This window comes from Oratosquilla oratoria, chromosome 16, assembly GCF_046742065.1.
Source record: "Oratosquilla oratoria isolate Oo_2021 chromosome 16, ASM4674206v1, whole genome shotgun sequence".
Lineage (NCBI taxonomy): Eukaryota > Metazoa > Arthropoda > Malacostraca > Stomatopoda > Squillidae > Oratosquilla > Oratosquilla oratoria.
In genome coordinates, this window is record NC_134792.1 from 47,599,521 (window position 1) to 47,626,145 (window position 26,625).

At 40.6% G+C, this 26,625-nt stretch overlaps 1 protein-coding gene across 5 annotated transcripts in view; it reads left to right on the forward strand.

Moving 5' to 3' along the window:
* The window catches only part of LOC143033971 (uncharacterized), a 123,011-nt gene that overhangs the window by 35,866 nt on the left and 60,520 nt on the right, over positions 1-26,625 (forward strand). For 4 of the 5 annotated variants that reach the window (XR_012967211.1, XM_076199724.1, XM_076199725.1 and 1 more), the window contains exons 7-9: positions 8,161-8,378; positions 9,823-9,951; positions 15,434-15,545. Coding sequence is in view for 4 of the 5 variants with exons in the window: in XM_076199724.1 (XP_076055839.1) it covers positions 8,161-8,378; positions 9,823-9,951; positions 15,434-15,545 (459 nt within the window). In the remaining variant the exon portion in view is untranslated. The remainder of the gene's footprint in view (positions 1-8,160; positions 8,379-9,822; positions 9,952-15,433; positions 15,546-26,625) is intronic. The other variant, XM_076199727.1, reaches the window with a different exon arrangement.

Sequence of the window (26,625 nt, forward strand, 5' to 3'; positions counted from 1 at the left end):
TATCTAGGGCTTAACAACCTTTCAAACACCTCAGTGTAGCCAACTGCATTCTAAGAAAAACAGTATGGCATGACATGTAATTACCTAGTCACCTCTCCTAAAACAATGAAAGTTGCTGGAAACTAAATGTGCATAAACCCCATATAACCCTGGGATATCAGAAGAATTTACATATTGACAGTTATTTCTCTTGTTAAACTTTTTATCCTGGTTGAAGTTTTCCCCATTAGAGAAAAACCAGAGCATGCCAATGTTTTTGAAGATTTTTAACCTTGTAGAGTAACAAATATCAGGATCTGCTGATTTTCTTGTTTGCAGACATGAACTGGACTCTCCATGTCACAAAAATTAAGAATTAAAGCATATAGATTGGAAGTGAGCCATAAAAAAATATCAAACACTTGATGCACTGTGTGTGTGTGTGTATGTATATATGAGTATATATATCTGTATGTGTATATGGGCCCTGTCTGGGGTATTGGCTGCATGTTATTGTATAGTATAATTTGTGCAATAGCATGCAGCTGATACTTTAGGGACTATATGGGGCACCCCTATGGACCAGAGCCACACATAATTTTGTCAATGTTAGAGGAAGTCTTTACTTAAAGAGAAATGAAGCTACTTTATTGTACCTTGACTCTCCCTCCATTATGCTGCCCCCCTTCTCCAGTTAATACCTTCTTGTACCACTTTTTGTGTATGTTTCTATTTTTGCCTCCATCCCCGGTGGTATGAGGAAGAACATACTGCCACTGAGCTTTCCCACTTGGGTTGTAAAGGTGGCTAAAACGAGATGGAGTGATGGCACTAGGCATCCTGCTCTCTGCAACCCTATGTGGTACATTCCTTTGAGAAGTCAAGGCATAAGAGGGTTTGGGAGTTTTCCAACCAGAACCCTAAGGTTTAGGTGTTTAATGTGCATGGGTGTGATACAGATGAGAATAAAAGGGAAGAGATAGGCAGTATGTTTGTGAAAAAAAAGATGGATATGTTGGCATTAAGTGAAACTAAGTTGAAAGGAAGGGGTGATTTTGGGAAGGATTTCAAGAGTGAGGAGAGGAGGTAAGGAAGGGGTGGCTCTACTAGTGAGGAGATAGGTAAGCATGTGGTGGAGTGGAAGGTTTCTTCAAGGTTAATGTGGATGAAGGTGAAACTGGGAGGGGAGATGTGGGTCTTTGTAAGCGCATGTGGGCCTAGTAGTGAGAAGATTGTAGAGGATAGGGATTTTTTTTGTGGGTGGGTGGATAGATTGAAATGAGTGATTAGAGAGTTTTAGGTGGAATGTCAGTGTAGTGGTATTGGGAAATTTCGATGATAGAGTCGGGTATGAATCAATAGACCAAGTGGTTGGGAAGTGTGGAGTGCCAGGTAAAAATATTAGTGGAGTGTTAATGTTGGAGATGTGTTTAGAGTCGATAATAGCTAATATAGTATTTGGAAAAAAGTCAAGCATAAGTACACATGGAGAGGGTCATGGATGGAAGGGTGGTTGATAAAGCGGACTATGTAGTAATAGCTAGGAGAATAGTAGGAAGCATTCTGGAGGTCCATGTTCTTAAGGGAGAGAGCAGGGGAATATTGGATAATTCTTTGGTGGAAGGTAAGTAGAGTGGAGGCTTGGTGGAGAAAGAGAAAAATGGTAGAAGGTGGAGAGGTGCTTAGAGTAAACTTTAAATGAGGAAGAAAAGGAGCAAGAGTACAAGGAGAAGTGTGGAAGTTGGTGAAGGATAGAGTAGAGGTAGGAGTGGAGGAAGAATGTGGTTGTTTCAAGAAGGGAGTGACAAGGTGCACAAAGATGGTATGTGGAACAAAGAAGATGGGAGGGAATATAGAAGGATGGGTAGTGAGTGGTGGGACAATGAAGTGAAGAAGGTTGTAGAAGAGAAGAGAGCATTCAGGGACTGGTTACAAAGTAGGATGAATGAAACATATGAGAAGTACAAGGAAAAAAGAGAGGCAAAACAAAAGATAAATGAGGCAAAAAGGGGGGAAAAAGCCTTTGGTATAAGTATGTGTATGTAATAAAAATATATTTTGGAAGGAAGTTAAAAAAGGAAGGGGAGGCAATTCAAGTAGAGAAGAAAAGGTAAAAGGCACAGATGTAAACAGAAGAGGAGGTGGTAAGGGGAAGATTGGGAGATTATTTTAAAGAGCTGTTGAGGATAGGGAGGGATTGGTGGTAACAGTGGGAGGCACTAAGAAAATGAAGGTGATGGGAGAGGAAAATGTAGGAGAAATAAGATGAGGTGCAAGTAGTTTTGGAAATGATGAGAGCAGGTAAGCCTCTTCAGTAAGATGGGCATCATGTAGAGAGTCTGAAAGGGAGGTACAGTGATGCTGGACTGGCTTTGAGGTTGTTTAATGTGTGTGTAAGGGAGGGTGGAGTGCTAGAGGGCTGGAGGAGTGCCTGTATAGTTCCACTTTACAAGGGAAATTGGGATAAATGTGAGTAGTTTCAGAGTAATCAGTTTGAGTGTAGTTGGGAAGGCTTATGGGAGAGTTTTTAGAGGATTAGGAGAGGAACAAAGGAAGTCAATGTGAGTTTAGGAAATGCAGGGATTGTGTAGATCAGATTTTTGTGATAAGGCAGATATGTGACAGAGTTTTAGCAAAAGATAAATGGGCCTTTATGGATTTGGGAAAAGCTTAGAGTAGACAGAAAGGCAATGTAGGAGGTTTTCCATATGTATGGGATTGGGGGAAAGCTGGTAAGAGCAGTCAAGAATTATTACGAGAATAGTAGAGCTCAATGGGATTTCTCCCAGACTTATCTTTATCTGCATGAGGGGATAGAGAGGTGGGGTCACTGATTAAATGAAGCTGCCTTGCTGTGGATGTGCATTGTCTTGCTGCATTGCTTCTAACCCAGGGCAGTGGGTGAAATGCAGGGATGACCCATTATCCAGGAGGAGTCAAGATAAGAGGGAAGGAGGGAGGGGTGATGAAAGGGGAGTGGAGTGGAGTGGGGATGAAATGGTTTGTAGTGGAATTATGCCTTTTGACTTTGGCTACCTCCCTTGTAAGGAGGAAAAAGTTTTGGTATGTATATAGTAGAGCATGTGTTTGAATTGGAAATGAAGAGAGCAAGTGGTTTGAGGTAAAGGTGGGGCTGCATCAGGGATGTGTAATGTCGCCATGGCTGTTCAATGTGTACATGGATGTGGTGGTGTGGGAGGTAAAGGCAAGGGTAATGGGCAGGGGACTGGACATGGTTAAAGTAAAGGGAGAAACATGGGAGGTGAGCCAGTTGTTGTTTACTGATGACACTACTTGTAGCTGGGTTAGAAGGGGGATTAAAGGAGTTAGTGATGGGGTTTGGGAAAGTATGCAATTGGAGAAAGTTGAAGGTAAATGTGTGTAAAAGCAAGGTAATGAGATGTACAAGGGGAGAGGATGGCAGTGAGTTGGAAGCAAGTTTTAAAGGAGAGAGGCTGGAGGAGGTAGATAGTTTTAGTTATTTGGGGTTGCATGTGTCAGGAAAGGGAGTGGAGGTGGAGGTAAGTTGTAGACTGAGAGAAGCAAGTAAATACATTGGGGGATTAAAATATGTCATGCAAAATGGACATTTGGGAATAGATTCAAAAAGGAGATTATATGAAGGGGTGATTGTACCAACAGCACTTTATAGGGTAGAGGCTTGGAATTTAAGAGGCAGAGAGGAAAAGTTTAAATGTGTTTGAGATGAAATGTCTGTAAAGTATGCTAGAGGTTGCAAAGTTGTGTAGGGTGAGAAATGGGGAGGTGAGGAGGAGAGCATGGGTGGAAAAGGAGATGGCAGATAGGGCTAATGAGAGAGCATTTGGATGGTTTGGACAGATGGAAAGAACAAGTGAAAAAAGATTAGTAAAAAAGAGGAAGGTGAAGAGACTTTGAATATAAAGGAGGCATACAGGAAGAGTGAATGTTTTTGAGATGAAGTGTTTGAGAAATATGATGGATATTACAAGAATGGATAGAATGAGAAATGTAGAGCTGAGCCTAAGAACAAGGCTGGAAAGAGAATATAGGAGTTCAAAGGGTGTTCAGGTGGTTTGGAGAAATAAAGAGTGATTATAAAAAATAGAACCAGTTGGAAGGAATTTAGAGGAAAACCAAGATTGAGGTGGATGGATGGGGTAAACAACATCTTGGATGCTTGGGAAATGTGTCAAACAGGGAAAAAGAGTGCAAAAGCTGAGTTAGTGAAGGGGTATTATGAATGGATGAGGATGTCGTCTTTGGACCAAAGGGATGTCTTCTCTTTTACTTTGTAAGTTATTGTAAGTGGATAAGGAAAGGGTGGCCATATTAATAAAGCAGTGAGGGGAAACCAAGTCCAGCTCTCAGACCCTGCTGAGGAAGTGCTGTGCCTTGCTGCATTGCCTTTAACCCAAGCAGTATGATGAGGAACAGGGATAACCCTTCATTCTCAAGGTGCTGATCTGGGAGGGGCATTAAGTGGATTTTAATGTGAGTGAGGTGGGTGTTTGACTCGGCCACTCCCTTATAAGGTGGAAAAGGCCTATGGTGTGTGTGTGTATATGTGTGCATGCATGCACTGTATGTGTATCTAAGTACATATACCAAAGGCCCTCTTCCCTTTATAAGGGGGTGGCTGAGTCAAAGCAAACTCCTTCTCTACACGCCATCCCATGCCCCTTCAAATGCCCCTCCTAATGCCCAGCCCTGTTCCCTCCCATCTTAGCTCCCATATGAATAACGTGTTGGAAATATTGCCAGTGAATAATTGTATGCCAAGCTTTTAAAGTGAAAGATCAAGATTTTATATGTAGTTAAAGTATATTACTAAACATTGATTTAAAAAGTGTAATGAGAAATAGACATTTAGGAATGGATACTAAGAGGAGATTGTATGAAGGGGTGATTGTGTCAATAGCACTGTATGGGGCAGAAACATAGAACATAAGAAAGGAAGAGTTTAAATGTGTTTGAGATGAAATGCTTGAGAAGTAGGGTAGGGGTTACTGCGCTGGGTAGAGTGAGAAACGAGGAGGAGAACAGGGTGGAAAGGGAATTGGGAGATAGAGTTGATAAAAGAGTATTGGGATGGTTTGGACACATGGAAAGAATGACTGAAGAAAGACTAGTAAAAGAGATGTGGAAGGCAGAGGTGGGGGGAGTGAATATGAGGGGATGACCAAGGATGAGGTGGATGGATGGGTAAAAGGGCATTGGGAAAGAGGGAAATATCTGTTTGAGGAAGGAAGGGAGAAAGATAAGGGTGAGTGGAGAATGATTGTGTATAGATGATGCTGTGATGCATGGAAGGAAATAGGTGGGTGAGGGAATATGTGTGAATGATATTTTGATGCAACCAGTCTTCTCTTTTTCTGCATGAGAGGATGGAGAAGGGGGGTCACTGATTAAATGAAGTGGCCTTGCTGTGGATGTGCTGTGTCTTGCTACATTGGTTCTCACTCAGGGCAGTGGGCAAGATGCAGGGATAACCTGTCATCCAGGAGAAGCCAAGAAAAGAGGGAGGGGAAGATGGTGAATGGGAGTGGAATATGTGGGGATGAAATGGGTGGGAGTGGATTTATGCCTTTGACCTTGGCTACCTCCCTTGTAAGAGGGAAAAAGCCATTGGTATATGTATGTATGTACTAAACATTTTTGTAGAACATATTTACAGTGACAAAAATGGTGATAGCTAAATAAAACACAAGTTTTACTGGGCATAGAAGTTATAAAATCTTAACTTTTAACCCAAGTAATAAGAGGATTTTTTTCAGTCACAAATGTGTATCACTTACACGCACACTCACTTGAAGCACATTCCTCCTCTAGTTGTAGAACATCCAGTAGACTTCTGCCTTCACTTTTAGAGAGGAGAGGAACTCATAGGAAAGCTTGGCCTGGTGTTTTTGTTGCAGGCATGTATTGCATAGCTGTAAGGACAAGAATTGTACCAGCCTGAACGTGCACAGTGTCATCAAAAGCAGTACTGGATGCCTGGCAGATAATAATATGCTGCTGATCTAAAGGTCCCTTTCCCAGCAGCTTTGGCATATATGAAAAATGTATTTGAAAATTTTTCATATGAAACTTTCATATATTGCATGACAACCTTATGGTGTGAAAAGTGTTCTATGATGTCAAATGTTGTGTTCTTTTGTCCTTTATTAGCCTTTGAATTGTTATGGTACAATTTCATAGTACTGGTACCTGGCTTGCATATACAGTATTGTATTTACTTTTTTTTCCATTACTGCCCAATTTTATTCTTGTATTGAAATTATATGTATGATGGGCTGTTTTGGCAATTCCCACTTTTTTTTCCTCACATAGCATAGGATTTAGGAGTTTAACTCGGAGAAATAAACCCCAGTAATTCAGACTATCAATTTATATATTGCCTTTAGATGTCATTATACACAGTATTAATCAGTGAGATCTTCTGAGGTACTCAGATGCATAAAATTAATTACATATGCAAAAATTGAAACACACTTCTGGCCACATGCTGCACATGCTCTACCAAGGTTGTTCATCTGCTAGTCTCTGTCCTGCCTGCATGCATTCCCATCCTGCTGTGACCTAGATAATTTTGTCCAATAATGTTAACCCCTTCCTTGCTAGAGGCTTTCTAGTTTCAAGGTGTATAAGAGTTCATACATACAAACAGGCAAGAAATGGTCATAGCTACCAGCTATAGTAAATCAAACTGGATCAGTTTTATATCTCGTCTCACCACATGTAAAGAACCATTACCATTTGACTCAAGGCAGTGAAAATGGTAGAAAGATTCAAGGTATTTTTTATATCAAAGTGAATGGTAGAATTGGTATGTTAAGTATTAAATCAAAACAAAGCAAATCTGTGCTGAATGGATATGTACACAATTTTCACAACACTTGTGGAAATCTATACCACTTGTTGTTCTTATGGGGTTTGTAAATTGTCTAATATTCTTTGTACCACAAAGGTTACAGTGGTTGTGTGACACATGTTTATGTTATTGTGTACTTTTGTGTGGCTCAAAATGCAAGTGATTGTGACCCTCTTGCTTCATAGTTCTGTAATAAAAGGCAGTTAAAGATTTGACAGTGGAGGCTCAACAGTCAGACTCTGTGGAAAGCACATGGTGATTTAATGAATTTTAAAGATGATCATACTTTTCCCATGTTTACTGCCCTGACCAACTCTTGTCTCCACCCCCACCAGGGTCAGTACCTGGTCTTTAGAACAGCCTTAGTGTTCACTCAGCGTTCTTCCGTCATATACTCATATTTATTTATTTGTTTATTTATGTACATATTTTCCTGAAGGGGAGAGCAGCTCACTCACACTAGCCCATCAATATCCTTCCACTCGGTACTTTTTTTAAGTACACAACACTCATCTTTCTGCTGCAACAGTTGCCACTGTTGAGTCCATTTATAATGCACTGCAATATACAAACAGATGACAAAACAAGAGCTCCTGGACATACCATCAAATTCTAAACTTCACCCGACTTGCCCCAGAAATCAACACAACAAATAAACCATTCCAAAGACAAGAAAGAATTGCTTTGGCTATGGCATACCTATGTTCAGGTCAGCAGCCTGCACTGAAGCTGTACCAACACAGCAGATTCTAAGTGCTCTAGATGCAATCACCACAAAGAAGATAGTACTACACTTGCTTTTAACAGTTGCTCAAAATCTCCTCATGTAGTGACCTGTGGGCTGAACTGGTGGCCACGATTGGTTTCCTGGGGGCAGTAGATCTCTTGTAAGAGAGAAAACTGGCAATGGATTGATTGATTGTAACTAATGGCTAAACTATTGGAATTTTTCTTGTTTAGCTTTCACTTTCATGTTTATGAAGAATGATTGGCAGGAGGGTCAAAGGCTTTTTGTATGTGTGTGTGTTTGTAAGTTAAGGAGAAAGGCATAAAAACAAAGCTTGATTCATGATCAAACCTGTGCAGAGTTTACAATTAGCACATAGTGAAAACAGTTACATTTGGAACTGAGCTTTGTCTTTACTGGGCCTCCTGTCTTCAATTGATGGTCATACTTGCTTTCTAAGATTAATAAGTTTGGTGTAATTAAAAATGTTTGGTTTAGAAACTATGGGATCATGTCAGATGTGAAGGAAAACATGAATAAACATTTTAAGTGCAAACTAGATAACATGAAATAGATGTATAGTAATTGTCTTATTCCCCAGAACGAGTGAGTTGGAGAGTTTAGTAGAGAAACTTCAAAAGGAGGTTGAACATTACCGTAAGCAGCTCCAGGAAGCACATAATGTTGCCATGTTTCAACAAACATTATCTGTATCCCCTCCACGTATTGGACTTGCCCCTCAGCCACAGCCTCGACCTTCTCCACCTCAACTACCAGCAAAACCTACAACTTTAACACAGCCTCAAGCCAAAGTTCCTGGTAAGTTCTAACTTCTTGATTATTCATCTTTACTTGTGTAGTATAGTAAAATAAAGTTGTGGAAATAAGTTTATGGAAGACTAGAAATTAGGATTTTTAGCTAGTGTAGGGTTGTAATAAAGTAAGACAGTATGTTTAGGTTGTCAGGCCCTGCTGTGGAAGCACTGTCTCATTGCATTGCCATTAATGCAGCTTCTCTGGTCAGGGACAAGGATGACTCGTTATCCACAAGGTGCTAAGATGGGAGGGACAATGGATGCGATTTGGGTGGTTGTAGAGTGGATGTATGCTTTGATTGGGCCATCCTCCTTATAAGGGAGGAAGAGGCCTTTTAGTGTGTATGTACTGTGCATATGTTTAGATTATTTATATTTTTGGATGAGGATATAATGTGCAGGAACTAGGCCCAGTTAGTTGAGTATTGTTGGAAAGTGTGGTAAGCTTCAGGTGTCGGGTATGACTGTAGGGGTGCTGTGACTTTCTGCATTGCTTAGGCAGGAGACAGGGATGACCCCAGATCCACAAAGAGCTAAAATATTAGCAACAACAAATGGGTGTGATATGGATGTGTGCACCAATAAGGCCAGTTCCCTTATAAGGGAGAAAGCACTATTTAGAATATGTATGTAAGTGTGCTGCATTTTAAGTGGATTTAAAAGTTAATTATGCATTGGAAAGATGTGTGTACCTTTGTGATGGGTCTTGTGCATTTAGGGGACATAGAATTGCCAGGAATTGTTTCTTGTGTTGCTGACTTGCAGGAGAATTATAAGGGAGGGCAGGCACCAGCGAGTTGCTTTCATTAACAGAAAAATTGGAAAGTGTATATGATCAAAGGAAATAGAAGTGTTGTGAATGAGTGAGTATGGGACCTGTTCTGGAGACCAGGCACTGGCTCCTTGGGGCTCTGATTGAAGTTGGAGGTTTATATGCTCCTGTGGGTGTTGGTCAGGTAAATAGTTTCTCTTTCAGGACACTGTGCCCTGTGGAGGTCCTTCTGCTTTCCATCATTTCTCTATTGTCACTTGAAGTCTTAGATATGTTTTATTTTTCTGTGTCCAAACAATTACAAAGGTGACTATTCATTAATGTCACCACTGTGATTTTTTGTCACCTCAGTTAATGTCCTGTGTGTTTTAGACATTGACACAGCAGTGCTTTGACTGCTGTACAAATAGTGTGCTTCTGGTGGGAGGTTGAGGGGACAGCTGAGATGATGTATTTAATCCCTTTGTGGTGTGGATGTTCAAGATTTTGTTGTATGATATATTTTTGGTGGGAAATGAGGGTATTGGATAGGAGTGGAATGGGTGGGAGTGCATGTGTGCCTTTGACTTGGGTACCTCCCTTATCAGGGAGAAGAAGCCCTTAGTGTTGAGATAGTTTTTATTATAGTTATGGCTCTGTAGCTTTGTCCAAAGCAGTAGAGATATCCATACTGCAGGGGGGCACGTGACTGCTGCAGGAGGCCTAAGTGGCGCGATGGTTCCTCCAGGTGTGGCGGCCCTCAGCAGTGTCACAAAGGCCGTCCAGCTCACCGCCACTGTAAACTCCGTACCCGTCGCTGGACCAAGTGAGTCCTTTAGCAAACCAGGCATGCTGTGCACTGTATATGCTTCTATCCCTGCCCCCCCCCCCACATGTAAATATCTCTTACTCTCTCACATACACACACTCTCCCTCTCTCTCCCTCCCTCCCTCCCCCCTATCTCTATCCCTCTCTCTCCCTCCCTCCTCCCTCTCTCTTCTTCCCTCTCTCCCTCACTCCCTTCCTATCTTTCTCTCTCCCTCCCTCTCTTTCTCCCTCCCTCCCTCTTCCTTCCTCCTTCCCTCCCTCTTCCTTCCTCCTTCCCCCCCCACTCCCACTCTCTCTCTCTCTCTCTCTCTCTCTATATATATATATATATATATATATATATATATGTATATATATATATATATATATATTGTCATGCACACACACGTGTGTGCATTTATTTTTCCTATGTACAATAAGGAAAATAATTCCATCTTTATAGATCATCTTGCGTAGGTTCATTATTGCATAGTGTAGTTGCTAGCCTTGTATTGCTTTCTTAGGACCATAGTATCTTCACAGTACAGGGGGTCACCGCAATTCGACATGGATGGGGCGGTCTATCATCAGTCGAACCTGGGTTTTGTCGAATCATGATGCAGTTTTTCCCATAGGAATACATTGTAATTAGGGGGGATAGGGACCGACCTCCAGCCCAGACCCCCCGCCAAAATATCACTATGACCTCAAAAAAACACTAACTTAGACTAAATCAGTAATATTAGAGGCTTCATTTTTATCTAATTTTGTTTATTAAACACATTAAGTTGCTGTACAGTACATTATTGGTGGTGGATGTTGTGGCCTGCAAGTCCTCCCACAATGACAAGGCATGCTCCTGCATGAGTGCCATGCTGATCGGCATCTTGCATTGTGTCCTGTCCTCTATCCACTTGATCAACCTGTCCTCCATCATGTCGAGACGGGAGTCCCTTGAGCCACGGAGAACAAGGGAAGTTGTGGAAGATGCTGATTCAGCGGCCTGGTGGTACTTGTCCCTGTTCTTCCAAATCGTTGATACTGTTAATCTCGGGACACCCATTTCTGCTGCAACAGCAGAATGAGCCATACCTGCCTCACACTTTCTTATAAGCTCAAGCTTATCTTTGAAAGGCAGGAAAGTGTGTTTCTTAGGGGTGGGGCCAGAGGTGGATTTGCGCGGCATGGTGGTGGAACAGCGGAGCGTGGCTTGCCTTCGATGATGGCTGGGGCGAGAGTGAGACAGAGTGGCGCATCGGGAGTGGCAGCAAATTTGACCGGGTGCGTGGCGCGCGAGATTTGAATGTTGAAATGTCGAGTCTGGCTGTCGAACCTTGAGGGTAGGGTATAAATTAGCTACTGTCGAATTGCGAACGGTCGAATTGCGGTGACCCCCTGTATTTAGGTTTGTCAGAGTCATTTTTATTATAGATGGGAGGAATGATAACTACAAAAGTGTCTGTATTTTCATGTTTATACTTAATATATACATATACCAATGGCCTTTTCCTCCTTACAAGGGAGGTATCCAAAGTCAAAGGCATAAATCCACTCCCACCCATTTCATCCCCACATAATCCACTCCCATTCACATTATACTTAGATTGTTTATACTTAGAAGGTTGAAATTCATGTAGTATCCCATATATTTGTCTTAGTTCATTCCATGTTCATTATACACATGTCTAAAAGCCCTTTCCCCATCTCACACCTATCCCAAAGCCATCTAAACCCACTTATTATATCTTGACGAAGATAAGGGTCATCTCTGTCCCCCCACTCACTGTTCAGGCCCAACAGCTAAAGCTAGTTTACCCTCACTGCTTCTTTATATGGCAACCTTGTTTCTGGTCCAGGTAGGGACTTGTACTCAGAATTAGTGTACACCCAAAGCATACAGACATCAGAGAAAAATATTGTGAACCATGAAAAATAAAGTAGGGTGGGAGGGGTGTGGAGTGTATTTAGGGATGAAATGGGTGGGAGTGTTTTTATGCCTTTCCCTTTTTGGCTACCTCCCTTGGAAGGGGGAAAAAGCCTTGGTATATGTATGTATGTATAATATAATTTGTTGCTGATATTTTTATTTTATTTTCTATTTACATTTGTAGGCCTATGGTGTCCAATACTTGTATGTCCAAGTCTCCACCTGGGTCAGGAACAAAGTGAGATAGTTCATATCTAGGTTATACTCCAACCAGCTTCTCATCTGTCTTTTATATATTATCACCACCTTTTTCCTCATTTTCCAATTTTTTTTTACCTTCTCCACTTTCATAGTCAATACTTCTAATCTTTCCATGTATGGCTTGTCTGCCAGGCTTGGGATCAACTTGGTTGTATTTATATTCGTCATTTTGTGTAAGATTACATCACTGATGTAAACTTTAATTCAGGTTCTTTGTGAGATTCTTATCATCTCATCAATGTACTTTTGTCATCAGTTTTATCTTGCCCAAAATCCTGCAGATGTGTTTGTCAGGTGACAACTTATCTACAGCCAACACTTGCAGAATTTTCTCTTTAGTTTTTGTAATTGTTTCACTTCACATTGATTAAATCATAGATGGTCTCTTTGTACTTTTACAAGTATATATGTGTGTGTTAATGCATGTAAGTGTGTGAGTTGGGGTTGAGATAGCAGAGTATATGAATAAGCATGAGCAAGATAATACTAGTGAACATTAATTACTTAAGAAATATTGTTACAGGAGTATGGAGGGAGATTGGATGAAGGGATGATATGACTTAAAGGGATGTTGTTCTCACCTATTTAATAAGATGTATTGAGTGAGGAAAAGGGTTGCCATATAATGAAGCAGTAGATGTAAATTAGCTCAAAATGGTGGGTTCTGCTATGGAAGACCTTTGCCTTACTGCACTGCTTTTGACCCAGATAATGTGATAGGGGACAGAGGTGTAGAGATGGAAGGATTGGTTAAGAGGATTACATTTGTTAATTATATGGATGTGGGCTTTGACTACTACCCTATTTATAAAGGGGAAACTATTGGTAAAAAAAAAAAAATATATATATATATATGTATATACATACACATACAGAGAGGGAGGTTGCTGATTTAATGAAGTGGCCTTGCTGTGGATATGCTTTGTATTGTGACACTGCTTCTGACCCTGGGCAGTGGACAAGATGCAGGGATGACCTGTCATCCAGGAGGTGCCAAGATGGGAAGAAAGGAAGAGGGTAGAGGGGGTGCACACACACACATAAATACATATATATCATTGGGGGGTTTTTCCCCTTACATGGGAGGTATCCAAAAAACAAAGGTGTAAAATCCACTCCCACCCTTTCCAACCCCACATAATCCATTTACATCCACCCCCTTCCCTCTCTCTTATCATGTCTCCTCCTGGATGACAGGTCATCCCTGCATCTCTCCCACTGCCCTGGGTCAGAAGTAATGTAGCAAGACAGCACATCCACAGCAAGGCCACTTCATTTAAATCGGCAATGCCACCCTCTCTTTCTCCTCATGCAGAAAAAGAGAAGACTGCGAGGAATTCTTTTGGGCTGCATCAAAATATCCAAACATACTCCCACCCCCCATCCCCCACCCACTCCCTTCCATGCAACACAATATCATCCATACATAATCATTCTCCACTCACCTCTATCTTCTGTCTTATTCCTTCCTTCCTCAACAGATATTCCTCTCTTTCCCAATGACCCTTTTATCCCATCCATCCATCTCATCCTTGGTCACCCCCTCATGTTCACTCCTTCCACCTCTGTTTTCCACACCTCTTTTACTAATCTTGTTTCACTCATTCTTTCCATGTGTCCAAACCATCCCAATATTCTTCATCAACCCTATCTCCCATCTCCCTTTCCACTTCCACACTCCTCACCTCCTCATTTCTCACTCCATCCAGTCTAGTAACCCCTACCATACTTCTCAGGCATTTCATCTCAAACACATTCAAACTCCTCTCTTCCTCTCTTATGTTCCATATTTCTGCCCTATACAATGCTGTTGGCACAATCACTCCTTCATACAATATCCTCTTAACATTAATTCACAAATGTCTGTTTCTCATTATACTTCTTATTCCCCCCAAATCATTTGTTTGCTTTTCTCAATCTAAATTCTACCTCCACCTCCACTCCTCCCTCTCCTGCCACATTTGCACCCAAGTATCTAACGTTATCCACTTCCTCCAGTCTCTCTCTCCCTTGATACTCACTTTCAATTTGCTGCCACATTCTCCCCTTGTACATCTCATCACCTTACTTTTACCCACAATGATGATGAATTTCCTTCTTTTGCACACCTTCCTAAACTCCATCACTAACTTTCTTAATTCCTCCTCTGATCCTGCCATAAGTGCAGTGTCATCAGCAAACAACAAATGGCCTATCTCCCATTTTTCTCCATTTTCCTCAACCATCTCCAATCTCCTGCCCATTACCCTTGAGTTTACCTCTTGCATCACCCCATTCATGTATAAATTGAACAGGCAAGGCAACGTAACACATTCCTAGCAAAGTCCCAACTTCACCTCAAACCACACACCCTTTTCATTTCTAATTATAACACATGCTCTACTACTCTTGTTAAAACTCTTGAGTGTTCTTAACAGCTTTCCTCCTATCTCATATATCTGCAGTACCTCCCACAATCTCTTCCTGTCTACCCTGTCATAAGCCTTTTCCAAATCCATAAAGGCCCAAAAACATCCTTACCTTTTCCTAGAACTTTCTCACATATCTGCCTTACCACAAAAATCTGAACTACGCAACTACCTGTCCAAAACCCACACTGTTCCTCACCAATTACCTCTCTTACTCTCCCAATTGTCTTGATCAAAAACCTCCCATAAGCCTTCCCAACCATACCCAACAAACTGATCCCTCTGAAACTACTACACTCGCACTTGTTCCCACTTCCCTTGTAAAGCAGAACTATATAGGCACTCCTCCCATCCCTTGGCACTCTACCCTCTTTTAAACAAACATTTACCTCACCAGCCAGTCCACCATCACTGTAACTCCCTTTTTTAGATACTCCACATGACACCCATTCAGCCCAGGTGCCTTACCTGCTCTCATCATCTTAACTGCTTTCACCTCATCTTTCCTAATTTCTTCTCCATTTTCCTCATTCATCACTTTTATTTTCTTAGCGCTTAACTCCCTAAAATAGTCAGCCCATCTTCCTCTTACTACCATCTCTGCCATTTCTCCATCTGCACCTTTTACATTTATATATATATATTTATATTTATATATGTATGTATGTAATGAAGTGCAAACCAATTATTGAGACATGGAAACTAGTTAAGCTGTCTATAATTAACCATAGACTTGTATATAATTTTAGAAATTAGGATTATGGAATTGGTAAGGGTACATAGGATTACTTTGTATTTTTGTATAGTTAATAATTTGCAAACTTGTGTAAATAGGATTACTTTGTATTTTTTATTGTTAAAAATTTGTAAACTGTTATGTAAATCATACTTCACTACAATTCAGCTACAGGCATTGCCCGTGGAGTGCAGCCAGGAGTGGGTCTGCGTCCTGTGATGTATAGTGTTCCTGCGTCAGAACTTACACGTACAGTCACTACGGCGTCTAAAACATACAGGTGAGTGTTCAAGGAGCCTAACCCAAAGGCTTTTAAATTCTCTTGAACTTTCAAAGAGATCTTACTCAAGTAATAATTTGTTTGCTTGCCTGGATTTCCTTGGTCCATTATAAGGCTTTTAACATTATTGAATTATCTATATTGATAAAGCAAAAAGTTAAATTACATGTATTACTAGTTGTGTTTACATTGAGAATTTCTCAGGAAATCTGCTGATAACTTTAGAGAATCTACTGATAAGTAGTTATGATTCCAATGGCTTACAGAAAAGAATAATAGGTAATAGACTTACTGGATATTCCAGTAGTACAGGAAAGATTAGTAAAAGAGGTGTGGAAGGCAAAGGTGGAAAGAGTGAACATGAGGGGGTGACCAAGGATGAGATGGATGGATGGGGTAAAAGGGTCATTGGGAAAGAGGGGAATGTATGTTGAGGAAGGATGGGAGAAGACAGAAGATAGGGATGAATGGAGAATGGTTGTGTATAGATGATGCATGAAAGGAAGTGTATTAGCTCCAATCCAATTTTTTCTCCAACCCTGCTCCAGTCACCTCTTCCTTTACTCTGGGGACCCAGCACTCCACATAGTAGCTCAACAATACTGCCACCTGGTGTCTATTCACTGAACTACACACAAATCCATTATGGCTGCCCGCAGCCAAATGACAACAAATGAACCCTCCAACAGAGTGGGTGGGGGATGGGAGGTAAGGGAATATGTGTGAATAATAATTTATTATTATTTACTATTTACCTGTTTGTTTATTATTTTAACTATACCTATGCATTTATTTATGTATTTTATTTTTCATTTACATTATTATAGTTTTTATTTATTATTTTATTATTAATTTTTTTTTTTTTTTTTTTTTTTGCATCCGACCTAGATATGGATCAAAAGGTCTCCTGTCGGCATGCTCCGCCTTTGTAATCCTTTGTAATTTAACAGCCTGAAGGGATTTCTTGATGTTTTCTCATTTTCTGCATGAGGGGATGGAGAAGGGGGTCACCATTTAAATGAAGCAGCCATGCTGTGGATGTGTGGTGCCTTGCAACACTGGTTCTGACCCAGGGCAGTGGGCGAGATGCAGGGATGACCAGTCATCGAGGAGGAGCCAAGATAATAGGGAGGGAGGGGGTTAAATGGGAGTGGAGTATGTGGGGATGGAATGGATGGGAGTGGGTTTTATGCCTTTGTTTTTTGGCTATCTCCCTCTTAAGGGGGAAAAAGAACTTGGTATATGTATGTACAGGATTTGTTCTTCACCTCTCCAAGAAACCACTTTAGTGACTATCATATTATTGAAAGGTTAAAAAACAAGGCACTGCATGCTATAACAGGACAGGGGGTTTGGGTGAAATTGAAATTGATAGTTATCACCATTTCATGTTAATACATATATATATACCATACATATACCAAAGGCTTGTTCCCCCTTACAAGGGAGGTAGCCAAAAAACAAAGACATAAAAACCACTCCCACCCATTCCATCCCCAACATGCTCCACTCCCATCCACCCACTTCCCTCCCTCTTATCTTGGCACCTCCTGGATGATGTGTCATCCCTGTTTCTCATCCACTGCCCTGGGCCAGAATCAATGTTGCAAGACACAGCACATCCACAGCAAGGCCACTTCATTAAATTGGCGACCCCCTCTTTGTCCCCTCATGTATAAAAGGAGAAGACGGGAAGAAATTCCATTCGGGCTGCATCAATATATTTTTCACACATACTCCCTCAGCCCCCACCCCCCACCCACTCCCTCTCCCTCTCATGCATCACAGCATCATCCATACACAACCATTCTCCATTCACCCCTATCTTCTTTCTTCTCCCATCCTTCCTCAACAGACATTCCCCTCTTTCCCAATTGCCCCTTAAACCCCATCCATCCATCTCATCCTTGGTCACCCCCCCACCCACACAATGTTCACTCCCTCCACCTCTGCCTTCCACATCTCTTTTACTAATCTTGTTTCACTCATTCTTTCCATGTGTCCAAACCATCCCAATATTCTTTTATCAATCCTATATCCCAACTCTCTTTCCCCCCCCCACTCTCATCTCATTTCTCACTCCATCCAGCCTAGTAACCCCTACCATACTTCTTGATCATCTTATCTCAAACACATTTAAACTCTTTTTTTTTCTCTTCCTCTCTTATGTTCTATGTATCTGCCCCATACAGTGCTGTTGGCACAATCACCCCTTCATACAATCTCCTCATAGGTCCATTTCCACATGTCTATTCATCATTGTACTTTTCAATCCCCCAAAGCATTTATGTGCTTCTCTCAATCTACATTTTACCTCCACCTCCACTCCTCCCTTTCCCACCACATTTGCCCCTAAGTATCTAAAACTATCCACTTCCTCCAGTCTCTCCCTTTAATACTCGCTTCGAGTTTGCTACCATCCTCTCCCTTGTACATATCATCACCTTACTTTTACCCACATTTATCTTCAACTTCCTTCTTTCACACACCTTCCCAAACTCTGTCACTAACTTCCTCAATCCCTCCTCTGATCCTGCTATAAGCACAGTGTCATCAGCAAACAACAACTGGCCTCTCTCTCATTTTTCTCCATGTTCTTTAACCATCTCCAGTCCCTGGCCCATAACTCCTTCAAAAATTCTTGCACCACCCCATCCATGTATAAATTGACAATCCCTGGTGAAGTCCCACCTTTACCTCAAATCACTCGTTCTCTCCATTTTTAATTCTAACACAGGCTCTACTACTCTTATAAAAACTCTTGAATGCTCTCAACAGCTGTCCTCCAATCCCATATATCTGCAATACCTCCCATAGTGCCCTCTCGTCTACCCTGTTGTTGCCAGCTAAATTGCAAGGGGGGCAACAGTGAAGCAGGTTGGAGAATTCACATATTTATTAATAGTTGGTTATGTGTACAGGAGGGCATGTTATGCACGTAAGAAGTCTTAACCCATTAAACTCCGATGACAAGATGTCTTGTCATTTGGTCAAATAAAACAAAAAATCATAAAACACCAAAATGTTTGATCAAACACCAGAAAAAATATGACGTCAGTCCTCGCTTCGCTCGCGAGCGAAGCGAGGACTGACGTCATATTTTTTCTGGTGTTTGATCAAACATTTTGGTGTTTTATGATTTTTTGTTTTATTTGACCAAATGACAAGACATCTTGTCGTCAGAGTTTAATGGGTTAATTGGTATCTGCCAGTGTGGGCTCCAGATGGGCACGTCTTTCACTACACAGGGCAAAGACACTGCCACACCTAATAAGTATGTTTGCAAATCTACCTGGCAGCTATGTGCTCTGGGTGTGATTACATGCATGTGACATCAGCATGCTTCTGAATTTCTGCATTTCTACCTATGTTCCATCCTAATAGGTGCCTGTTTGAGTAGTCTGTGTGGCAACATGGTCACGCCTGGTATGTGTGGCCCTGCTTGACCCTCCCACATAGCTGGCCATATGAAAGGGCTCTTGTACAAAAAGTGTCATTGCTGGTTAGGGCATCACTGTGTCACACCACAACACTTTTGTACAGCACACTATGCCACACCTGTCATAAGCCTTTTATACCAAGGGCTTTTTTCCCCATATAAGGGAGGTAGCCAAGTCAAAAGGCACATGCTCACTACTACCCATTCCACTCCTATCCACCACCCTGTCCTCCCTCTCATCTTAGCTCCACATGAATATCACGTGCCCAATGCCCTGGGTCAGAAGCATCTCGGCAAGACACAGTACATCCACAGCAAAGCTGCTTCATCGGTGACACCCCCCCCCCTCTATCCCCTCGTTTGGAGAATAGAGAAGAGGGGGAGAAATCCCTTGAAGCTGCATCAAAATGTCATTCACACATAGAGTAAAAAAATACACCAACACAAAATAGGCCTGTCCATAGATTCAAACTCCCCCAGATGCAACCATTGCGGAGGACCCAGAACACTTATTACAATGTCCCACGTAAACAATCCCGAGACAACAGCACAATACATCTTCCCTGAGTGGTTGTGGACCTGTGTGGAGGCTGTTGTCAGTTAGCTGAAGGTTATAGGTCTTCTGCAAAAGAGACCAGGGCATGATTGATTGATCGATTGTGGGTATGGATGGGTGAGTGACTTGGACAAGATAGTGTTTTGTGTTCCCTTCCCAGACCTTTTCCTAAATTTAGGATTTGGTAGATGAAATGCCTTGCTAACTGAATACTTGTTCTAGTCAGTGTCACATGTATAAGTTATGGTGCAAGGTATTATCTCCAGCTACTCAGAAACCTGCCAAGAGAAGATTGTATAGAGTGAAGGAATAATTGTACTCACTACACTGTATGGAGTGGAACAGATTCTAAAGGAAGAGGAAAAGAATGATGAATAAGTTGTAGATGAAATGTTTGAAAAATATGGTAGATGTTACAATGATAGATGAGTGAAATGTGAAGATGAGGCAGAGAATGGGAGGTGGAAATAGATAAGACTGCTGCTCAGTTCCTGTGCCTGCAACTGTTCTAAGTACATTCAGTCTTATTTGCCTTCATTAGAATATCATTTATGTTCGGGGTAAAGGTCATGTTTGTATCAAATGCAAAGTAATTAATACTTTTGTGCAATGGGAAAGGTTGACCATTTGACCTGAGTGTTGGCTGCTTCATGTACTCATGGTAGTCGGGGGTAAGCAACATCACTGAGGACCTCTGAGGGGATGCAGACATTATTTTTGTGTTAGTTTTAGTTACACCAGTACAAGGTAAAATGTGTTTTTGGCTGCTATTTTGTAGTTGTGCTTGGCTATTCTTATTAGGTAATCAGCATATACAAAAGTATTTATTTTCTCAGTATTTAGGGTGGGGAGGTCATAGGAAAAAAAGGTTGATTGTAGTATATTGATCCTTAGGGGACCCTGTTGTGTGGAATTGAATTGTTGAGTAAATACAACAAGTAAATACCTGGGTGGAATAAAGTGTTATAAGAAATAGGTATTTAGTGATGAATACAAAGAGAAGTTTGTATGGTAGTGATTGTACCTTTCATGCTGGATAGAGCAGACTTTGAATGCAAAGGAGGCAGAGAGGAAGATCTATCTATATACCAAGGGCTTTCCCCCCCACCCTTACAAAGGGAGGTAGCCAAGTCTAAAGGCAAGTACCCAATCCCTCCCATCTCGCTCCCACCATTTCCACTCCCACCCATTCTACTCCCATCCTCGACCATTTCCTCCCTCTCATCTTAACTCCTCGTGGATGATGGGTCATCCCTGTATCCTGCCCACTGCCCTGGGTCAGAAGCAATGCAGCAAGACGCAACTCATCCACAGCAAGGCAGCTTTAGTTAATCAGCAACCACCCCCTCCATCTGCTCATATGGAAGAAAGAAAGAAAAAAAAAAAAAAAAAAAAAAAAAAAATAAAAAAAAAAAAAAAAAAAAAAAAGAAGAAGAAGAGAGGACTCCCTTTGGGCTGCATCAAAATATCATTCATACATAACCCCTCCCTACCTCCATCCCTCACCCCCTCTCTTCCTTGCATCACAGTGTCATCTATACACAGCCATTCTCCACTCACCCTCATGTCCTACCTTCTCCCATCCTTGTTCAATAGACATTTTCCCTCTTGCTCAACACCCCTTTCACCTCATTTATCCATCTCATCCTCAGTCATCCCCCTAAGTTCACTCCTAAGATTATAAAATGTTCAAGAAACATGGTAGGTGTTACAAGAATGGATCAAGAGAAATTTTGAGATCAGGCAGAGAATCTGGATAGGAAAGCAGCTGTTGGAAATAGAATGGAATGTTGAAGTGGTTTGGGCATACGGAAAGAATGAATGAGAATAGACTAACAAAGATATGGAAACCGAAGTGGATTTTGTTGAACTTTAGAGGAAGACAGATGAGATAAATGGATGGGGTCAAGAGGGCTTTGGATATGTGTGGAATGTCTGGAATAGGGAAGAGAAAGTACTATATGTAGGTATGAATGGATGAAGGAGTAATATGACCCTAGAGAATGTTCTCATCAGCTTCATCATTTATTTTAAGTAGATGAGGATGGGAGATTACTATGTGATAAAATGGTGGAGGGTAACCTAGCTGCTGCTCTGAAGTTCATGTCTACTGCTTTTGACTGAAGTAGTGTGATGTGGGACAAGGCCACCTTTTATGTCCAAGGTGCTGAAATGGGATGGGTGGTTGAATAGAATTTATTTATGTATGGTGTATTTACCTAGTTATATTTTACAGGATTAGAGCTATGCTCATAGTGACCCGTTTTCGTATCTTTCCGCATCCAGTTTATTCTTAAAATCGTGCATAGTTTTGGCATTCACTGTTTCTCTGTTCAGTTTGTTCCAGACATCAATCACTACATGGGAAGCTATTCTTTTTCAGGTCTCTTCTTTAAGTGTCCTTTAGTTTCTTTTCATGTCCTCGTTGTTTCTCTTCAGTCCCAGTTTGATAGTCATCTCTATTGAGGATTTCCATATCTTTCATAATTCTGTAAATGGTCAGTAAATCACCTCTTTCTCTGCTCTGTTCCAGTGTTGACAGATCTAATTTCTCCAATCTTTGTTGATATGTCAGATTTGCCAGTGTAGGTGCCATTTTTGTCACTGCTCTTTGGATTCTTTCTAATTTTCTTATGTTCTTCTTTGTGCTGGGTACCCACAATGTTGCTGCATATTCTAGTTTAGGTCTTATCAGTGTAACCACTTTTTTATAACCATCTCCTCATCTATGTAGTTGAAGGCCACTTTCATTGATCTTAGTAAGTTAAGTCTCTCCAAATAATTTGTTGATGAATATGTCAGGTGTCAAGTCGCTTGACATGATTACTCCCAGGTCCCTTTCTGAATTTACTTTTTTGACTTCTTTGTTTCCAATTTTGTATTGACCTGATACTCTATTTTTTGCTTTTTCCAAATTCTGTTATGCTACATTTCTTGATGTTGAAGCTCATCTCACATTTCTGACTCTATTCCCATGTTTTGTCTAGGTCTTCTTGTAGTGATCTACAATCTTCTTCTGTTTTTACTCTCTTGAGTAATTTGGCATCGTCAGCAAAGAAGTTCATGTAACAATTTAGTCCCTCATCCATATCATTTATATATATGGCAAACATCAAAGGAGCCAATACAGAGCCTTGTGGAATGTCACTTTTCACATCTTCCCAGTTTGAATTTTTGTCTCTAAGTACCACTCATTTTTCTTCCAAATAAGAAGTCCCTCATCCATTCTAGCAGCTTACCCTGTATTCCTCCTATTATTTAAAATTTTCTTATTAATTTTTTATGTGGTACCTTATTGAACACCTGCAAATCCAAGAAGGCGCAATCTACCCAGCCATCTCTTTCTTGTATTATCTCAATTAATATCGAGTAAAAGCAAATTAGGTTTGTGGTACACGATCTTACACTTCTAAAGTGAAATTGTTTAGGATTTATTATTTTATTTTCTTCCAAGTGTTTGGTCCATTTATTTCTGATGACTTTTTCACTTGTTTTTGCTACTATGCTTGTAAGGGATACTGGTCTGAAATTTGTAGGATCTTCCCTATTTCCTCCTTTGTATATTGGTACTATGTTTGCATCTTTCCAATCTTGCGGTACCTTTCCTTCTTTGAGTAAGGAGTCTATTATCTTGTATAGTTTGTCTGTCAGTTCATCTATACACTCTTTCAGTATCCAATTGTGTGCATTGACTCGACCACTTACCTTATAAAGGAGAAAGAGCCTTTGGTGCATGTGAACAAGATAATACAGGGGATTGGTGAGGATGGCTTTGGTGATCTAAGCAGCCACCAGTGAATTAAACATATGTGAGATGGGAGAATTTCAAACTTATGATAGGTATATGTATTTTTGTATAGCTTGTTTGTGTGTTTTAGGTGACAATTGTGGAAGTTTGAGTTTTGCAGGAGGAGGAATCAACTGGATGTCAGATTGCCAACACTAAGTGCAGACATTCACTCAAGCTTAAAAAGAAATGTTAAAAGTATGTATATTTATACCAGAAGACCATGTGCACCCACACCATACAAAGATGTAAGAAAGGTTAAAATAACATATAACAGGGTGATAAAAAATTAATCCAGTATGGAACAAAATGAAGTCAAGGAATAGATCAAGCTTGGACACCAGTACATGGTAGTACAGCAAGGTAGATGTTGGAAAATATAGTTTCCCTCCTGTCTATCTTTGAATCCCATAAACACCCACACAAGGGCCTGGCACATCATCTGATCCTAAGATCTCAATGAGCTTGAACTATCTTTCCTCAACTTTTTCATGCTGGCAACCTAACAACAAGTGACCGTGGATTCACCTCCTCCCTCTTCCCCTCCCCTTCTTTTTTTCTACCTCATCTTCCTTCTTCTCATCTCCCCATTCCTCTCCATTTCTTCTCTTCCTGTTTCTCCTCATCTCCCTATTCTTGCTCTTCCTCTTCTCCCTATTCCTGCTCTTCCTCTTCCTAGTACTACTGCTACCATTACTATTAATGTTACTTCTTGTTCTACTTGTTCTACTACTACCTCTTTTTCTTCTACTTCTATTTCTACTTCTGTTTCCCTCAGTGTAAGGTGGCTAGATATGAGAGAAGTATATCCTCACCCTTTTCACTCCCTTCACGCTCATTCCTTTCACTTCTTCATGCTTAAACCTGACGTAAAGCAGAACTGAGTAATTGTGAATAGATAATTATTGAAATGATAGCAGTAATCATTGCATTGAGTCTGGAAACCTACAACATTGGATTGTCTGGCAGCAGTTCTTGGGCCTTTCAATACATCTCTTGGAAAAAAATGTAGGAGTGTTGCCCATGTTAGAGTAGGCTGGGAGACCTCTATATCAACAGAGGGAAGCAGTTGCTTGGTGTAATTTTTATTATTTGGAAAAAAAATGAAGGAAATATGATTAGTTTAGAGATATCTTGGGTCTAGGCCAGACACCAAGTGCCAGTCCCTCAGAGGTGCTGGGTGCTTATGGGTTTTGAAGATAAATGGTAGAGAGATGATTCAATCTGACCTCCATCTTATAAGACCACCATTTGCAAGTATCTGTTGTTGGACCCTGATAACAAGGGGAATATTGAAATAATTGGGAATATTGAAATAATTTTCATTAAAAATGCTTGAGGAAAGAAGGAAATGGGGCATTATCACATTGTATAAGAATTTACACAACTTTAACAACTTTATAGGTAAGAAGACTTAGCTCAGTGGGCAGTAGCAAAACAGTGAGGAAGAAATAGAGATTGCAGATAGGAGGAAAATGTATAAATTTAGTTTTCCAAATAGAGCCATAGATAGATCACTTAAACAGGCTGCTGACCTAAAGTGTTGTTTCAAAATGTAAATATGTTGAAAGTAAACTACTTCAAAATTGTCTTTCAAATGCAACCAAAACTGTAAACAGTATATTCAAAAGTATTACAAGATCATAGACAAGAATATACTGTCTTGTAATGCACAACTAGGTAAGTGCTGGGTAAGTACTTGCATGCTAACACATACATGTACACTCACCCATGCACACAATTCTTACACAGTTTTGTTCAAGAAATTCATGAATATTTTCACTTATGGTGAGAGATGTGAGGCTTAGTATTTTAAATATTTGTAGTGTGTTGAGATTATTTTTCATTTTTACCTCAGTTATGCCTGACGACATGAAAGCCACCACCATACTGTAGCTATAGGTGAGTATGTCCGGGCAGAATTTGATGGTCCCACGCCACTCTGAAATGTTACTCTCGTTTGGAATCATGTACAGTAACTTCTTTTGTATACAAAATAGAAATATGCAAATGTTTTTACAACTCATCCGCCATCCTTAGGCTAGTCAGTAGCATATTTCCTGATGAGGAGGCTTGTTTTCATTTTGTATTCACTTCAGTGAACTTTGCTAGTCTCTTGACTTCACAATGATATAGGACTGAAGAACAAAAGAAGAGTACTTTTGCATTTTTGTATACATATACAAGCTTCAAAGGCAAAAAAATGTATACCTTGATAACCCCTTCAGTTCTTGGTCTTCCCCTCAGCTGAACAAGATTGCTAAGCATTTGCCAGAACAAAATTAGAAAGGAGGAGGGTGTCATTGGGTCGAAGGGATTACTTGAGACAGCTTTACCCTCCTTCACCCTAGGTTCCGAACCTTATCTGAATACCAGTATATTGTCTGATATTTACTAGAGCAAGATCTGTAAAGGGCATTACTAGGCTGAAGGGGTTTGCAAATATTTCATTAATATTTTATTTTTCAAAAAGTATATATGTAATATTATATACAGTCCCACCCTTTAAAAGAAAATTACAAAATAAGAGTCTGGGTGGTGTGTTAGTATTTGGGACCAGTGACATGTACCTGCTTGTGGTGGTCCTATAAAATGGGCTGCAAAGATAAACTTCTCCCAGCTCTGCAGTCTCAAAAACCATCAACCCCTTCATCTCCATTTGGAGGTGTGTGGCTTTCAATCTCTGGACTGAACCTGAGATCTCTCTCTTTCAGCTTGAATTGTCTTTATTCCACCTACCCCTACAACTTTCAGCTGGTAACGTAAAAATGATCCCACACAAATATAACACAGACTGCAGTCCAGAGCTTTCCACCCCCAAGAGTGATCTATGGGAGGGCCCAGGGACTGTTTTCAGCCACTGTGGGACAGCAGATTTCCAGTCTTCGAAACTTGAGGCAACATTTATTCTCATATTTGTGTTGATTTTTTATTTATAATTACCTAGTTGTGATTTACAAAAACAAGTCAACTTGTTAGTATACCATCCCACTTGATTATCTTGGTGGGATTTAGACATCTATCTTTGAACTCTTGAATGGTTTAGGTTCCCCTTGTTCTTTTGAGACTGCATCTAATTTAATTGTATAGGAGTATGTATGTGCATGTATGAGAGTATTAATCTCTGTTTGTCCCTTGTTCATTTGATTCCCATACATTTCATAGTATAGATTTATCCAAGTGTATTTTTTATTTTGTTTTGTTTCATTTCATGGGACCAGTGTGTGGTTCTGTGGTGGTCCTCCTAGACAGAATTAAGAGAGAATTATTTCCCTGCCACCCATTTTCAAAACCTATA